At 30.8% G+C, this 17,829-nt stretch overlaps 1 protein-coding gene across 1 annotated transcript; it reads left to right on the top strand.

Annotated features, from left to right (window-relative positions):
* The first annotated feature begins 6,024 nt into the window (after positions 1-6,024).
* Positions 6,025-8,270, top strand: LOC100790457 (uncharacterized). The gene is made up of 4 exons (XM_003545138.5): positions 6,025-6,302; positions 6,617-6,816; positions 7,400-7,875; positions 8,052-8,270. Exons 1-4 carry the CDS (start codon positions 6,125-6,127, stop codon positions 8,086-8,088), a joined length of 891 nt encoding a protein of 296 aa, XP_003545186.1. The 5' UTR covers positions 6,025-6,124; the 3' UTR covers positions 8,089-8,270.
* Positions 8,271-17,829: the final 9,559 nt, after the last annotated feature.

Below are 17,829 nucleotides of genomic sequence, written 5' to 3'. Positions count from 1 at the left end.
CTTAGATAATAATATATTGCCCCTTCAAGTGTCTCCTAACCCGAATTTATGATGGGAAAGAAATCTAGCATCGAATGATTTCTAGGATATATGATAAAAAGTAGAAAACGCCTTTAATTTAATTTTAGTCTGAGATCTTTTGTACATCGCTACCTTTTTTTTTTATTTCCTTTTTCTTTTTCAATTCACATCAGAAATTAAAGATTTTTTCCACATGTCAGTGTAGACTAGGAGACTCTAAAATAGCAATTTTTTAGATAAAAATATATTTTTACAATCTGTCGCCATATATCGGTGCAATTCTTATTTTGTCTTGTCTTTATAAAGGAGGCAGCGTATCTACTGTATGATGTCAAAAGAACTCACTATTTCTTTATTTGCTTAAGTTTTTTAAGAAAATATATAAATAATTTAATTTATATCTATTGTTAGCGTTAATTTAACCACCACACCATTCTTTTAATTAATATATGTGGTGATTGGGTAAATTCCTATTGTGTAAAAAATACTTTACAATACATATAAACAAAAAATAATAATTATTTAATTAGATTTTGATTATGATATAATATATGAATATAAGTTAGTTAATCTGATTAAAATACAATAGACTAATTTAAAAGCGAATATTTTTAGAAAACAAGAATTCATAACTTTATTTGAAGATTACCATATACAATACTTACTACTTAAACCGTTAACAAGTGACAGTGTAGCAAAATATAATCGGGAAAAAAAAATAGCATAACAAAGTTTTAGCTTCTTACAGGTAAAGAAGTCAAATTCAATCGTTGAATATATAATTAAACTTTCTGGCATTCATCCCTTCATGTATAGTACGCTGAAAACAAAAACCTCGATTGAATCCTGGGATGTTCACTAATGAACAGACCCTCAACTTAAAGCTAAAGCTGTTTGTTACAAATTTACAATAATATTTAATAGCAAATTAAACATGAGAGTTGAGACCTCTTTTTAATCCCTTTTGGAGACAAACTGGTGAATGATCCCTTAAAAATAACAGATAGGGTTGCTGAATAATATATATGTCTGCTCCTTCTCAAAGTAAGACCTCCCATTCCCAATTCCCATATATATCTGAGAAGAAAAGTTGGTAAACCAAAGACTTTTTCTTCTGTTTGGTGGGTGCAAATGCAAACACAACAATCAGAGCACCGCCCATTCAACAATCATAGCACATCCTAATGTCCCCACCAAACCAAGCTGAAAGAAACGTCGATAAAAGGAGGATCAATATCTTTTTATTGTTGTTTTCATTTTTAAGTAATTAGGATTCATGTATTTATTGATTAATTTTATAGTATGTTATATTAAAACGTGTCACGCCTCATATAAGTTTTATAATTTGGCTAATCTACGTATTAGAGTCGTATTAATTATATGGGTAACCCTGTTTTTGCTATCCGTGTTTCTTAATCCAAACATAAGGTTTATGACAGAAATGAAAAAAACATAGTTCATGATGTTATACTTTATTTTAGTGGTGTCCAATATAATTCTTTTAAAATATTTAAAGCATAAAATGGTTAGCGAGTTTTTTGTTTACGTGATAGCATATAAGTAGAGTATGATATGGTAATTTATATCATTAGGGGCAATTTTATCAATAATCAATAAATATAAATTTGACAAACAAATATATTTTTACTAGTCAAGTATAAAGTAATTTTTGGTACAAAGTCGAATATAAAGTATTCATATATATTAGAAATAAAGAGAAAAGAAAACTAAAATATAGAGGTTGTAGCATCATTGCATTGCCTTTCCCTTGTCTTTGAGTCCGCCTAACCACGGACCACAGGATTTTATTACAAGCTGGAATTTTTAGTTTAACTACCTGAGTTAATTAAGCTCAAATAATAATATTACGTTAGATTTTATTAAATATACAGTTTTAAATTATCAATAAATTATATCTGTTCACATATGTTAAAAAAATTAAAATTTTAATTAAAGTGAATTTTTGGTATTATGATTATATGATATTTCTTTATTTATGGATTATTTAAATAATCTTACATTATAACAAAGTTAATTTTCTTTAATATATATAGATATATATGTTGTGTTGACCAAAAAAATCTAAAGAAATGGATGGCAAGCAAGATTTCCTGGGTTCATCATTATATCCTTCTTTCTCTGACAACTGAAAACTCTTTACGAGGAGCATGAAATTGTTGACATATCTGAGTGCTTTTGTGTTGGATTAGACTTGGTTGGTAACTTCAATCCGACTTGCTGGCGTTCATCCCGTACAACGTTAATTTTAATGCTAAAAGCAAAAAAATTTAGATCGAGGATGTGATTCTCTTCTCTCTATCTAGATTGTTTTTGTTTTTTTTTTTAATGATCTCTATCTAGATTTAAAATCTAAGTTTTCGATGAAAATTGCAAAAATTTCTTGTCAACAATAAGGTATGAGGTATTTTTTTAAAAAGTTATTTATCGTAATCAGGAATATGATGGAGACGAACAAAAACTTTAAAATGAGTTAATAACAAATGAGACTCATCACCAAAATTTATTTAATTTAGAAATAACATTGATGAAACCCCTTTTAAAAGAAAAAAAAAATGTTTTCAGAAACGAAGTTTGGATTTAGGAGCCAAATACATAAGGAAAGTGATAATATCCTATGATGTACGTTTTAAAAGAATAGTTACTCTTAACCAAATGCGTAAAATAATTATGATTTTATTTTACTTCTTTGTTTTTGTTTGTAAAAAGAATAAGGAAGAAAGTTTATCTATTTATTTAAGAAAATGGATGTATATTTCTAGTTTAGAATCTCATGATTTTTATTTCTTTAAAAATGAATATTTTGTTTTGAAAATAAAAGGGTTAAACTTTGAAAAATTTTGAGCTCGACAAAGGGAAATATCACTCTTACGTAAATAATTAAAAACTTATATAGTTACCTAGTTTTTTTCTTCTTTTTTTTTAAATTGTGGTTTGATTATTATTTTTTATTTGATTATTCTAAAAACATAAAATGTTATTTCATATTGAATTAGGGTACGTTAAAAAAAAGTTAGAGTAGATTAAAAAGCTTAAACGCTAAAAGTTAAAAAATATATAAAAATAAAACATAATAAGTAACAAATATAAATTAGATTAAATTCTCAAAATCAAAATTTGAAATCCCACCAAAATTAATCAGATCGACAAATTTTCGATCTAATTCTAATCAATGATCCAAATCGATCAATTTTTTTGTTGGACTGGTTTGGATTCATCAAGTTATCCAGTTGATCTAGATTTGTGATCACCTCCATTTCTAAATACAAGGTTTTTTAAGTGAAATACTAAGTTATTAATTATATTTAAAGCTTGAACTTTATCTCATTGTGTATTCCTTGATGACAACAACCTTTTTTCTTTCTTTTTCCAATTCCATCTTTTTGCTTAAGAGCTAGTCATTGAATTAGGGATCTACATATGTTGTTATGAAGTTAGGCACCCATATATCCACAAGGATATTGATAATTGTTATACATACCTAATTTGTATACTTGAATTACATAGCAATCATTTAATTTTTTTTCTCTTTTAATGCTCCTTTTGACTTAAAAAGATGAAAATTTAGCTTCTTTTGAGTTTTTATCCCAAGAATGCTAAAGTTAGTAAATTTATAAATTTTTCTCTATTTTTTGTAAAGTTTTGATACACCAATAAAGGACTAGAAGATGTTGAAGAATTGAAACAACATGTTCAACGTGCCATTGCACGCTCAGTGAGAGAAGCCAAGCTAGAAGCTGCTTGTATCATGTATGGGCGCTAAGCACGCGACTGGAGGCTTGACGCATGATTACTTAAGCCAATTGTACTTTACATGTGCGCTAAGCGCTCATATGTAGGCTTAGGGCACAGTGATTTTAGAAAAGCATAATTGTGTAGCATTTTTAAGAATATAAAGAGGATATATTGTATCTTTTGGAAGAAGTTGGCAACAAGAGCACGAAAAAGAAGCAAAATATTCACTTGAGAACTCTTCTTCTTCCATTTTCTTTGTTTCATCTCTTGTTGTTGTGTCTCTCATGACTATAAGAGACTAAATTACTCATGGTTGGAGGCTTGGATACTAAACACTCTTTGATGTAATGATCTTTACTATCCATTTAATGCTATTTTAATATTATTGCTTCCTTTTTAAGTTTATTGTCGTGTTTATGGTTTGATAGCTCATTCACATGTATGCTATAGGATTTTAATCATTGGGAAATTTTTTTTACCCTAAGAACTTGAAGGAGCTTCTAGGTAATCTATGTCTAATGATAGAGTGGTGCTATTTAGTCTTATTTGTGCATCTTTAGTTTTAAAGCAAATTACTTGATTTAACTCTTCAAGGATTAGGAGTAAAATTAAGTGATTTAGGCTTTCACATGAGGAATCATGGTTAAAGTAGTTTAGTTGATATAGTTGTAATAACTTTAAATAGTAAAAAATCTTTAACATTGCATCAAGAGTAATTTTGATAAGTCAAACACCCAATATTTCCACAAAAATCAGCACCAAATACCATTTTCCACCTCTAAGTGTTTGTTTTTTTCTGTCTCTTGCATGTTGTTCTACTTTTCTATCCTATGTTATGATTGAACTTTGCATTATCACTATGAAAGATATCTAGTTTTAGTCATTTATTTATTTAAAATTTGATATATGCAAACTATGAGTACAATCAAAGTTCTTGTGAATTCGACATTTGATATTACCGTTTAAATATTATTTCGACAAATTGGTACATTTACCAAGGAGTTACAAATATTTACTTCTATACTACATTTCATTGTATAAGGACTTTCATTTGTTGTGGATTGAGGGGTGGTGCCATATGTCCCAAGGACATGATAAAATTGTTCTATCCACCTTCTAATAGTTCACACCAATGTTCCTTGCACGTTTAAGGGAAAGTATTCACTCGAATTACAACCTCATAACATTATGTTGGTCTTCCTTGTGTTTGTGGTGTTTTGAATGTCACTTATAATGATTCTAACACTAAGTTAATATGGGTTAGAATCAAGGGATGAAAGATAAGGTGATAACTTACCTTGCATAGGGTGATCTAAGGTATTTGTAGTACTTTTAAGTTAACATTAATGATAAAATTGGTTAAGCATTGATAATGACAATGATTGAAAGATTCTTCCAGAGACATTCATAGTTAGTTATGCAACTATTGGTGTAGGGTTGTTACCCTACATGTGCAAGTTCTTATAACATGTAATTGAGCTCTTTTGATAAATGATTTCACCTAATGTGTCATTTTAAACATGGACTAGGAGTTCAAAATATGAATAAATGAAGAAAATAAAACTTTATAATAATTGATGAGGAATGATACTTGTATAACAATTTGTACAACAAATCTTACTGTTAAAAGAGAGAAAACGAGAAAAGTGAAAGAAGAGATAAAATTTTAAAATATAATAAATGATATAATAAAAAGAGATAAACACATAAAATAATATAATATAAATTATTATAAGAATTATTGTACATATATCTATCTCATAATTAATTATATAATTATTAACTTTCTTATCATAGATGATTATAAAAATATATTATTCATAAAAACAATTAGATAGTAACCACATTTTATGAAAATTTTCATGAATCCTATTTTTAATAATTTAAATCTTAAAAAGGAGATTTAGTCCAAAGTAAAAGATTCTTCATATAATCGTTACCCAAGGGAAGTGCTTAAGAAATATATATAAAAAAATTAATTAAAAATCACATTAAAAGTGTATTTATAACATTTAATGTTATATTTTTTATTTCATTTTTTACAGGACAATGATTAATAAAATCACGATAAGAAGAAAAAAAAAAGATAAAAAAGAAGTATAAGTTTTGTTTAAAATATTATTGAGATATTCTTATTATGATTTTCATTACACTCAATTACTTTTTTAATAAAAACCTGTGTTATTCATTTAATTCGTTAATAGTCCCGACCCTAACAATAATAACAGAAGTGATGAGGTTTATTAACCTCCTATCTAAAATTCTTAGCCAATGTAAGAGAAAGAGAAATTGTGAGTGTGTTGTGTCTAACGGCCCAAGTCTAACGTTGTGGAGCATAGAAGAGAAAGGGATGATATTGAACTGTGTTAGAGTGACAGCTATGCCTATGATGGCTGTTCCTTCATGGAGATCCACGTGCTGCTGCGCTTCTTCTTCTTCTTCTTCTTCAGTTTCAACCATCAACACTGACCAACTTCGTTCTCAACTTGATCACCTTCATTCAGAGGCTGACGCCACCAGAGCCAAGGGTACCCTACTTAACTTGCCCATCTCTATTATTGTTCTTGTTCATTCTTATTTCATTCTGAGTTACTTTCTCTATCTTTTTTTTTTTTTTTAGATAAGCAGTTACTTTCTCTATCTGAATCAACCGTGTTTCCTGGACAACACCCATTATAGCCAGTCCCATGAATATGATTGAAGTTTTACTTTTTTTTTACTTTTTCCACTACAATTCTCACCAAAAGAATTGAAATTGGACTGCTGTCTAAAGGGTTCATGTAAAGATTGAGGATTGAGGCTTATATTGAAATAATTGTGTGTGGTGGTTAACACTTAACAGCAACTAATGCTAGATTGAGGTTTCTGCGACTGTCAGAGGTTGCAGAGAAGCTTCAAAAGCAAGCAGCTATAAGCATTCAAAAGGGGCAGGAAAATTATGCAAGGGAAATGCTTTTTCAGAGGAAGAAAGTGTTGCAGGCTTTAGACAAGTCTAAAAGACGCATTGAAGTGCTCGATGAGCTTTCCTCCAAGCTAAGTGAGGTAAAGTGTATATAAATTATGGAATTCATCAGTACTATTGTAGTATCTTGTTTGTTCACAGTTTTAGTTTCTATTGTAATTATGGCAATATCAATACATTTGAGGGAGAACAGCTCTGTTAGATTCTTAATGTAATGTATGGCCAATATGTTTGAGGAAGGGATTTATTTCAAGTGTTTGGGAAAAAAAGTTGAGATTTGTTTACAAGTAGAGGCATGTGCACCTGCAGAAGGGACTGCATATATCCCTCTCAAGCTATTGTTTTCCTCTCTATCAATATATCAATCTGTTTTCTATGCTCATTTGAGGAGGATTCCCAGTTTTCATCTGGTTTGTACAATGATTGTCTCAACTTTTCTATCTTAAATCTGTATTTCAGTATGTTCCACTGACTGATGGCATAACTATGCCTGTCAACCTAGACTATTAGTGTTGAATATCTCGTGTATTTTAAAAGATATGTTTGTTTTGCGTCTATGTATAATGTTTATTCCCACCCACACTCTGTATGCTACTGTTGCTTTTACTCAAAATGTTCATATTTTAGTAACTGTATAATGAAAGAAACGTATTGTGGGTTCAGGCAATATCTTTGAAAGAAAGTCAGCTAATTGGAAATGTTACTGTGAAAATTGAAGACACAACAGAAGATGCTTCAAGTCCAGTTCGAATTATTGCTCCAAAGGAGGAAGTTCAAAATAATGTCACTAAGGATGAGTCAGATCCTGATACGGCGGAATTTGGTGGTGATATTCAAGATGTGCAACTTTCTATCGAAAGTGAAGGAAGTTCACTGGATGATAAGGAGACTCAGCATCTTCTGGAATCCCTTAGTATCAGCACTCCAAATGAAGACAATATAGCCAGAAACTCGTCAGAAATATCCTCTTATGAGGACTTCATGGAATATATAGATCTAAAACTCAGTGAAATTGAAGCTGAACTAGTGACTGTTTTGAATGTCTCAACCTTGGTACTGGATAATGAAGAGAGAGCAAAGAATTCTAGGTTGCAACAAACAATTGAACTCCTTGACAGCATCCATGGCATTAGACAGAGGTATAACACTTCGATCTATTAAAGCATAATTTTTATAGTCTCCTTTGAAGATTTAACTATAAAAATCAATTTAGACTAGGTGCTCTGTAGTGATTTTGAATTATTGATATGAATATATTCATATTAAGAGAAAATAATAAGTAACGCAACACTTTTTCAAATTTCCAAACTCACAGAATTAGAAATACTAAGGAGGCAAAAGTGAGGATCTGATCAATTTTGTTTTGCTCGACTCATCTTCTGCTTCCAGGTGAGAACTAACTTCATTTGTAAAAAAAGGTCTGCCACAATTTTCTTGTATCCCTTAATCACTTAATGTGGAAACAGGAAAGACACATTTGAGATGCTTATTATTAGTTTATTAAAATTAAAAGAGGTGTTGATGTTTTGATTTACCACTATTCTTTCCAACACGCAATTATCTGTTTGGTCATGGAGGAGAAACAGATTGAGAAATTTGACTAAGGAATAAGGATAACCGAGTGAAGTTGCTTGCCCTTGTCTTTAACTTGCATTCCAAAGTCTTTTGACCTTATTCTGTCTCATAAATGCACATAGTAGTGAAGTTTTTTTGGAGGATTCCATGAGATGTCCTTTGTGTGCCTGCAAGTTACCACCTAAAGTTCTTATCGTTGTCATGATTCATGAGAAATTAGATATTAAATCATGCATCTACTTTGTATCAGGCAGGCTAAAAGGTGTGGCTTTTTTTTTTGTGAGTTTTAAATATGGCTTCCATGATTCACAATTTAATATATTTGTTTCATGCAATACCATAAACTCCCATCATGTGTTTGAGTTTACACAATCCATGCATGATGCATACATCATATGATGTCAGGAGCTTCTGCAACTGCGGATGAAATTATTCTGTTTATGGACTCGTGTAAATTGTGTTAACACTAGCCATGATAAGTGTTGTTTACTGTTTAACTCATTTATTAATCACTTACTGACTAAACCATTTGTTTCAGTGTTATAGCTATTATTTTAGCTGCTGATTTTCTAATTCCATTATTGTGATGTTAGCAATTTGCACAAAAAGCTTCGTGAAATGTTGAGAACAAAAAATGTATTCTTAACTAGACTGCATAAATTTCTGTGTGAACTAATGTACTATGAAATGTCTCATGCATGCTATTTTAAGCATCTTAGTTTGAAGTAAGGCATGTTCAACTCAGGCCTCCATGAGTGAAAGGGTTGAATTTTTATTAACAACTAAAAAGGTTAACCTAAAGTTAACTTCACTTACAAATTTACTTGCTCACAAACCCACTCGTGGCAGCCATCACAGAGTAGAGTACCTTCTTCTCCGAGTGTAAGGTACCTTTATGCAAAAAACATTTTCAAAATTTATTCAGAGTAGGGTACCACTGTAATCCAAATTTATATTCTTTTAACATTGAGGTATGACATCACATCAAGAAACAAATAGAACTAGTACTACGAAGTACAAATAATAATGGGCACCCGTGATCTTATGCTTTTCAATTTTCACAAGTATCGGTGCAAGTAATGGCCAATGCTTCTATAGTTCTACTCACCGAATATCCGTATTTCATGCATATGGGCAAGTGACAGCAAATGGCTGGTAATGATGTGCAATACACTTATAACGTTTGACCAAAAAAAATAAAATAAATAAAGGATGAGATAACACTAAGGTTATCTTTTGTGGCCTGATGATGGTCTCAGGTTTTAGTAGCAGAAACAGTCACTCTACAATAGTGGTAGTCTCGTATATTGCTCCTGCCCTTTTAGAAGAGATGTTTGGATTTAATAGACAGTTTCCATGAGGTCAGCAAGAGTAATCTTGCCATACATGCCATGTTCCAAGGAATCAAATTGTTTGCTTATTTGGAGTATGTCTATTTCAGTAATCTTCCCCATTTGCTAAAGCTTGTATATGACAAAGTCAGACTTGCTGCACCAGTACAACTAAAATAGTTAACAAAAATGAATGAAAGTAATATAACTTAGTCAGTATTCTCTATTGAACTGAAAATTTCTGCGTCACCTCTGCATGCAGATTGAGGCCTATTGGCTCAACCAGGTAATCTATTTTGCTACGTTGCCTTCTCATTTGCTCAAATTAGCACGTAAATTTCTATATTGCGACATATATGTTTCGAAGACATTGTAAACCAACCATAGTGGAGTTATGTCATTATGCATCCTAAGAACCCGAACCGTTGACGCTTGAACTGAGTACATGTTCCATCATCAATCATTTAGCTACAGATAGTTCCTAACTAAGGTCATTCTGTTGTTTTGGTTAACTCGGACGGAAGAGGGTGAAATCATATGGCCATAAGAGAGATGTGAAAGGACTTTTAATTAAGAAGATACAAATTTACAGTAGAGCGTTGGGACAAAAGTGAAAGATGTTTTTTTTTTTTATTTATCCTCTGCTACAACATTATAAATTCTTGATTTAAAATAAAGCATACCTGATTGATCCATCATTATCAAGGTCTGCAGCTGCTAAATCTGATAATGTTATCTTCTTCTGAAGAACCCATTGTGCCATCTTACAATTTCTCTTTTGAATACTATATTCAGTGAGGTATATAGAGGCCCTGGCAACTGCCGGTGTGCTTACCAAAAGCCATATAATTGCAAAGCATCTTCCGGTTACTGTTCTGAGAGAAAAATCCCCATAACCAACCGTTGTAACAGAAGTAATGGAGAGATAAATACTGTCATCCCAATTCAGGTCCTCAACTAAGTGCACTGTGACTGTTCCTATAGCAATGCAGTCAATCACAACAGCCAAAGCCAGACAGAATTTGGTTCTTATCCTCATTCTTCCTTTCTCTTCATCAACCATATAAGTCCTGAGAATTTTCTTATATCTATTCTCATCCACCATGCTCAACAAGAAGGCCTCTTGTATATCACAAATGTATGCAACCAATCCATTGAGCAGAAAACCAAGAAATCCAAAACCCACCAAAATGAAAGCACATGTAAATATCTTGGTAAACGTGGAGTCAGGAACGATATCTACATATCCAATATTGCAAAGAGTTACCATCGTAAAGTACACAGCATCTACAGGCCTGAAAGTGGTACTGCCCCTGAAACTCCCACTAGTCATGTACACTGTCACCCCAGTTGCCACATACAAGAAAACACCAAGAAAAGATAGCTTCACTATTGAAGTTGATGACTTGTGTGGTTCAGAGGGCTCTTGAAAATCCACCCCCGTGTCAGTGAATAATAAAGATGGTGCAGAGCAAGAGCGAAGGATAATCTTCCCTTTATTGAAGGCCAAGTTGGCTATGAGGTGCATAGAAGTCTTGGCTTCATTGGTGACATGATGAGAACTATCTGTTTGGTGAGTCTGCTTCTTTCCTAGAGCAAGAGCTCAGGAGGGACTCCTGCATGGTGCATTCAAATTGTAGTTGGGGACTAGTGATTACAAGCTAGTATCATGCAAGGAAGCTATATGAGGCCCAATCCTAGTGCATTATCATTCCTTATTGGATACAAATTATCATGCACCAGTAATAATGCCAAATAAATCTTTTGCACACTTATATAGCTACTGTATTAGGTACATAAATGAATTCAATGAAACACTAATAGCTTACTAATTATAGTTCAGTAGTTGGTAAAAAATTAAAAACCTGCAACCATGCCCAGACTGAGCTTTGCATGACATTTTGGGTTATGAATAAGCGACCTCGAACTGCTTCTTGCTCCTCAATCATTTGTCTTGTACTTTTCATTACTCCTTCCAGCAACACTATTGCTGCATTTCCTCTCAACTGTTGAAGAAGTTCAAAAACAATTTCCTCTCGTGCATGGAGTGACCATTTCACTCTTATAACCTGTTAGGTCATACAAGAGATAAGTATAAAATTTTGTGTACACAATTTACATAATTACTTATGTACCCAATTTTATTTTATTTTTACATAATTACTTATTTAAATAAATTATTAGAGCAGTGCAATCAATTAAATTGTGCGATATGTAAAAGTTTCACTCGCTACTACATTTCTTATTTTATTTAACAAAGCTACAGTTTGTAGCAGACTCTACTAGTACAGTATTAGTCATGCTGTAATCTGCATAATTACCTGGGTTGATAATCTTCTAATTTCTTGGTTCAATATTATAGTGAACAGATGCAAATCCTCATGATTCCTCCTACCAGGAAGGAAAGAACATTGTGTATCCAAGTTACAAACAAAAAAGATAAAATGCACACCTATGTTACACTTAAGTTCTTATATATTTTAAAAAAATCTTATATATAGTGGTTCAAAGCACTTGCAATCACCTGTTCATAAACATCAATTCAACTTCATCTGCAGCCCCAAAGATGTATTTACGAAACAACCTATGATATCATGTGCATTAGTAAGAAATAATTATGATGACACTGCCCTGCATATTAGATAATGATTTTAGATCACGATAGAATGTTGAAAAAGTAAACCATTCACAAAGATCCAAAACTTATATTTATCACCAAGAAAACTGATTAATATAGCTTATGGTAATCATAGCATCAGATTTTAAGAATAGGAAATTAATCAGTTTCAGAGAATATTGTTAACAACAAATTAAAGAGAGAGAAGGAAACAGGGTGAAATTACAACCAAATTCAGTCTAAATATATCCAAATGAAACAAACAAAACACGTACATAAATTAATACTAGAGCTAAAGCCATTAGGCCCACTACCCAGTTTGATGCCCAAAAAAGCAGGATCTATGAGGGAAATTCTAAGTTTGAGTTACAAGAACTAAACTATAGCCTTGTGTGACTGAACAGAACCTTTTGACAGTAGTAAGAACAAACAAAAAGGGGGATTCTATCTTTCTCTGTTCAGTTCCTTTCTTTTTATTCTTTATATGGCAAATCATGGATTTCTTAAACCTAGTTTCCCTCTCTGTTCATGCCTTTCAAGAGGGCAATGCGTTCCTTCTAATCAAAAGTAACTGGTTTTCTCTGTATTATTTTTTCTTGGATAGAAATAACAAAAACCAAGAATAAATAAATCTTCTATGAGATTAATTTTTTAGTTCATATAAATATGATGAAGACTTACAAGTATTCATAATCTTCACTTCCATGAAGAGGATAGAAAATCCATTTACTGAATATAATAGATCATGAATTTCCACTTCACATGCAACATGGTGGCTTGCATCATGACACAGAGTATGTTTCTCTTTAGCATATATGCATATGATTGTTGACTATGAAAAGGAATAATCAACTGCAAACAGTAGTTGTTGAAGCTCCAGTTGCAACACTCAGACAACCCAAATAGACCTAAATCATATTTTGAACTTCATACATTTGGTCTTAATGTGTTATCCACCAGATTCCTTTATCATGTTCCTTAAAATTCTGACAGCAAGCAGATAAAGCAATTTCATATATTCTCCCAAATTTTATACATACTCTTTTACTTAGATATTCGTTACAAAAATATTTTTTTTCTCCATTCTGTGTGTAATTTAATCATATCTAACTAGCAATAGAGCTTAGAAATAGTATACCTATGTATATATGCTTGTATTTTTGAGATAGTATCCACATAGCGGTTTAATTTGAAGAATTGCAATTCTTGTACGCTTTACCTTGATAAAAAGCACTGTCTAATGAACACACCATCTTAGCAATTTAGATATTCATAGTTCAAGTGTAAATTTAATTACACCATTTCCAACAGATTCAATCAAGTTTATGTTTATCTGATATTTGGAGGTTATATATAAAATTACCAGTGGAAGAAAACAAAATCAAAATATTAATTAAAGGGAAAACAAGATTATGTTTATCTGATATTTGGAGGTTATATATAAAATTACCAGTGGAAGAAAACAAAATCAAAATATTAATTAAAGGGAAAACAGTAATCATCAATAGAAAATCTAATTTGGTAACAAGATATAAATAATACTAACCTATCATCCTATCGGCCAAATTGATAGGTTAGTCACAGGGTTCCTAACTTAATACTACCTTGCCATAAACATTAATGCAATGTCTGCAAATTATTATGATGATGATGATGATTTCAATTTGGATGCAAAGCACAAAAATAATAACCACATGCAACAATTAACACAAATTAACTGTTGAATAAAATTGAAATGGAGAAAAAGAGGCATACTCGAACCAAAGAGAAGAGAAGCTAGGCTTTTATTTAAAGGAGAGAAGAGAGGAAAAGAAGACTAGGAAAAGCGCTACGATGTTCATGGTCACACCCACAGTCACGGTCACCAACTCAACCTCTTTCACGTAACGCCAACATTCCATTAATATATATGAAACATAATGTTGTTATATATATATATAGAGAGAATAATTTTGAAAAATAATTAAATTATATTATTAGCTAAAATATCAAAAAATAAATAATTACTAATTCAAATATTTTTTTAAAGAAAATATTTGAATAATAATTATAATTTTTTAAAAACTTATATAACTTGTTTATAATTTGAAGAATATTGATTGCATAAATAAAATATAATTTTCTATAATTTAGTTATATTATTGGTTTGTCATTCGACACATACTAAATATTTGATAGGATTAAAATTTAGGCTTTAAATGTAATTATGATTCCTCTATTTTATTTCATCCATAATTTTAATTTTTCTATTTTAAAATTGAAGCATTTGGTTCTTTTATTTATAAAAAAAAACTTGATTTTGGTCATTTCATTTTAAAAGAAAGACATTTAATGCTCCTATTTTAGAAAATTTGTAATTCTAGTTAACTTTTCAATTTTTTCTACATTTTATTTCTTTTGTTTTGGTCTAATTTAATCATAAACTTAACATATTCATTTAAGATATCCTTAAGAAATGATTTAATTAATTATAAAATAAAAAATAAAAGAAATAAAATGTAAGAAAAATTAAATTTTAAACCAAAACTATGAATTTTCTAAAATATGGGATCAAAATTTTGAATTTTCTAAAATATAGGGATTAAATGTTTATATTTTAAAATAGGAGAACTAAAATTATAAATTTTTAAACTAGAAAAATCAAATGTCTCAATTTTAAAATAAAAAAATCAAAATTATGAATTGTGTAAAATAGAAAGACCAAAATTACATTTAAGCCTATAATGACTTAAATACAATTATGATCCCCTATTTTGTTTATGTAATCAATATTTGAATTATAGAAAATCAATAATATAAGCCTAAAACTTACATAACTTGTTTATCATATTTTATCCTTACTCTGTTTTCATGTTTTATCATATCCTAACAATCAAATGAATGATTAACTTAATAAGCAGAAAGTAAATTCAATAATTTATTAGTGGAGATTGTCAAGATTTACAACCGTGATTGTGATGGATTTTATTTATTTATTTTGCTAAAAGTGATTTCGATGGATAGAGATAATAATTTTACTTTTACTTTTTTTAATGCGACGGATAGAGACAACAAAAAAAAGTACTCTAATTTTTCAAAAAAAAGGTTGGAATGTGAAATAAATAATGTAAATATAATAACTCAAATAATTAAATAATTAATTTAATATAGTAACTCAAAAGGTAAATTTTTAAAAGGTACACCAATCCAATTTAGTGATTTTAAAAGCAAACTACAACAATTTGGTGAAAAATCCTTTTTATGATTCGCTGTGAATAATGATTTAGGTTTAACTTCAAGTGGTAAGGAATACGATCTTTGGTCAAGTAGAGAAGGCAAGACTGAGAGTGAACAAGCTGGTGTGCTGTGCAGAAAGGATCACCTTACGTGACTAATTCTAATGGTAATCTTATTTTATTGCTTAATATCATCCCTTTCTAGTTAATGTTTCATGTATGTATATTGACGTGGGTTTCATTGTTGCTTTGTCTTTCAATATTGTCATAAATATTTGTAGTTTATGTCAGAACCTGGTGTAGCCACTGACCAGGAAGAGATTGAGTTAGTTTGTCCTTCAGTTACATTAATTTTCCATAGCATCTGTTATGGGGGAACATACGAATAGGTGAATTTTTCAAGCAATCTGTTGGTTCACGTGAATTCAAAGGAATTATGTTTTTTTTATTATTTAATTTTGATCATACAAGTGATCCTTCTTGAACAATTTAATTTAATCTCAAGTAAACCCTTAAAATAGTTTAAAACCGTATAATAATTTAGTCATTAATTACAATTTTAAAAACAATCCATCAAATCGTTCTCAACTTTATAATTAAAAAGTCACTTTCATACATGCAAATGAAACTCCAGAGGGATTATGCAAAACATCTTCAACATGCATTATTAATTTGTATAACTCAAATTATTCCTTAATATTGTTATTTACAGACTAAAAATTTAGATTTTTTTATGAATATTAAATTATATGTTATTTTTTTATTAGTAAATGTTAATTATTATTTTTGTTAGCAAAAAGATTTAAATTCATGATCTTTCTCTTCCTTTAACTTTTTTCTTCATCAGATCAATCTTAGAATCCCCTCCTTATAAATTTTATATGATGTGAGAAAATGAAAATATTGTATAATAATGACACATTGGTATAACACTGTCATTTGAAAACTGCAATATGGAATTATTTGTCTGTAAAATTGATGCAGTGATTTATCAGCATTTGCTCAAGTTTCTGGATCTGGAATTTCAGCAAGTTCAAGCCATTTTGTTGGTTAAATTTGAAAATCGAGATAATCCTGGATAAATCTGAAGTTGTGTATAAACACTTTCAGATTGAATCAAATTTCGGGATTCAACCAAAATTGTTCAATCGGATAAAATCAGAAGATTATAATACAAGAGTTTTGTTTTGGTCTTGTGAGTTTTTCACCCCGTTATGCTTTCTGAACCAGAATGATTATTTATAATCAAAGAACAGGTGGTTTTTGGCGGTTGATGGAAGTTATTTATTTTTAAAAATTGCCGTTAATGGAAGTTTAAGTAACTTCCATGTAACTTCCAACCGTTGATGGAAGTTTTTGTAACTTCTATGTAACTTCCAACCGTTGATGGAAGTTTTAGTAACTTCCATGTAACTTCCAACCTTTGCCTAAACCGAACATCTCGTTATTACATTAAAACAAGCGTGCACTCTTATTTTAACATAATAAAGAGATCAATTACACTAAAATGTCCAACAAACCTCCCCCATTTTAGTGTAATTACCGATCAAATCACCAAAGTCATAACATACCACAAACTACTGCATAGATGAAATATCGTGACGATTGAATTTCATCTTAGCAAATTATACGTTTCAAATATTCGAATATCAGGGTGTCACTAAGGATTGAACCCTTTCTATTCATAATGAATACATGAAGATAATCTGCACAATAGTTTATAACATTACTCTTGCTCGACACTAGTTTTACTAGCCTGTGTCCCTATCCTTCATAAGCATATCAAAGCCAAGTCCCAGCTTCTTGAAGCGGCTAAACTTCATGCTTATATAGGTAGTCCTTTTCTTTCTTGCACCTGCAAATGCAATTTTTCAAAAGAACCATTGAGAAGTTATACTTCAACCTCCTTAACTTACAGAACCGAACACATTCCTTTTGGGATACTTTCGATGATGTGTTCCAATCTCTACATGTTAAGCTTTCCACATTGAATTCAGCACCTAATGTCATATTAGATGGGAATTGGGTATCTTAACATAAGAGATTTCAGATGGACTTTAATCCTAATCCCACAGCCGACCTTTTTACGAGATCTCTACTTAACCCTTTGGTTAAATGATCGGCCAAATTATGCTGAGTTCTCACAAACTCCACTGATATCACACCATGCATGATTAACTCCCGAACCATGTTGTGTCTAACACCCAAGTGTCTAGACTTCCCATTATACACTTGACTATATGCCTTAGCCAAAGTTGCCTGACTATCACACCTGATAGACATGGGAGGTATAGGTTTGGGCCACAATGGAATCTCATAGATTAGATTTCTTAGCCACTCAGCTTCTTTACCAGC

This window comes from Glycine max, chromosome 14 (assembly GCF_000004515.6).
Source record: "Glycine max cultivar Williams 82 chromosome 14, Glycine_max_v4.0, whole genome shotgun sequence".
In the NCBI taxonomy this organism is placed as follows: Eukaryota; Viridiplantae; Streptophyta; class Magnoliopsida; order Fabales; family Fabaceae; genus Glycine; species Glycine max.
This window is presented reverse-complemented; position numbering and strand designations above follow the sequence as displayed.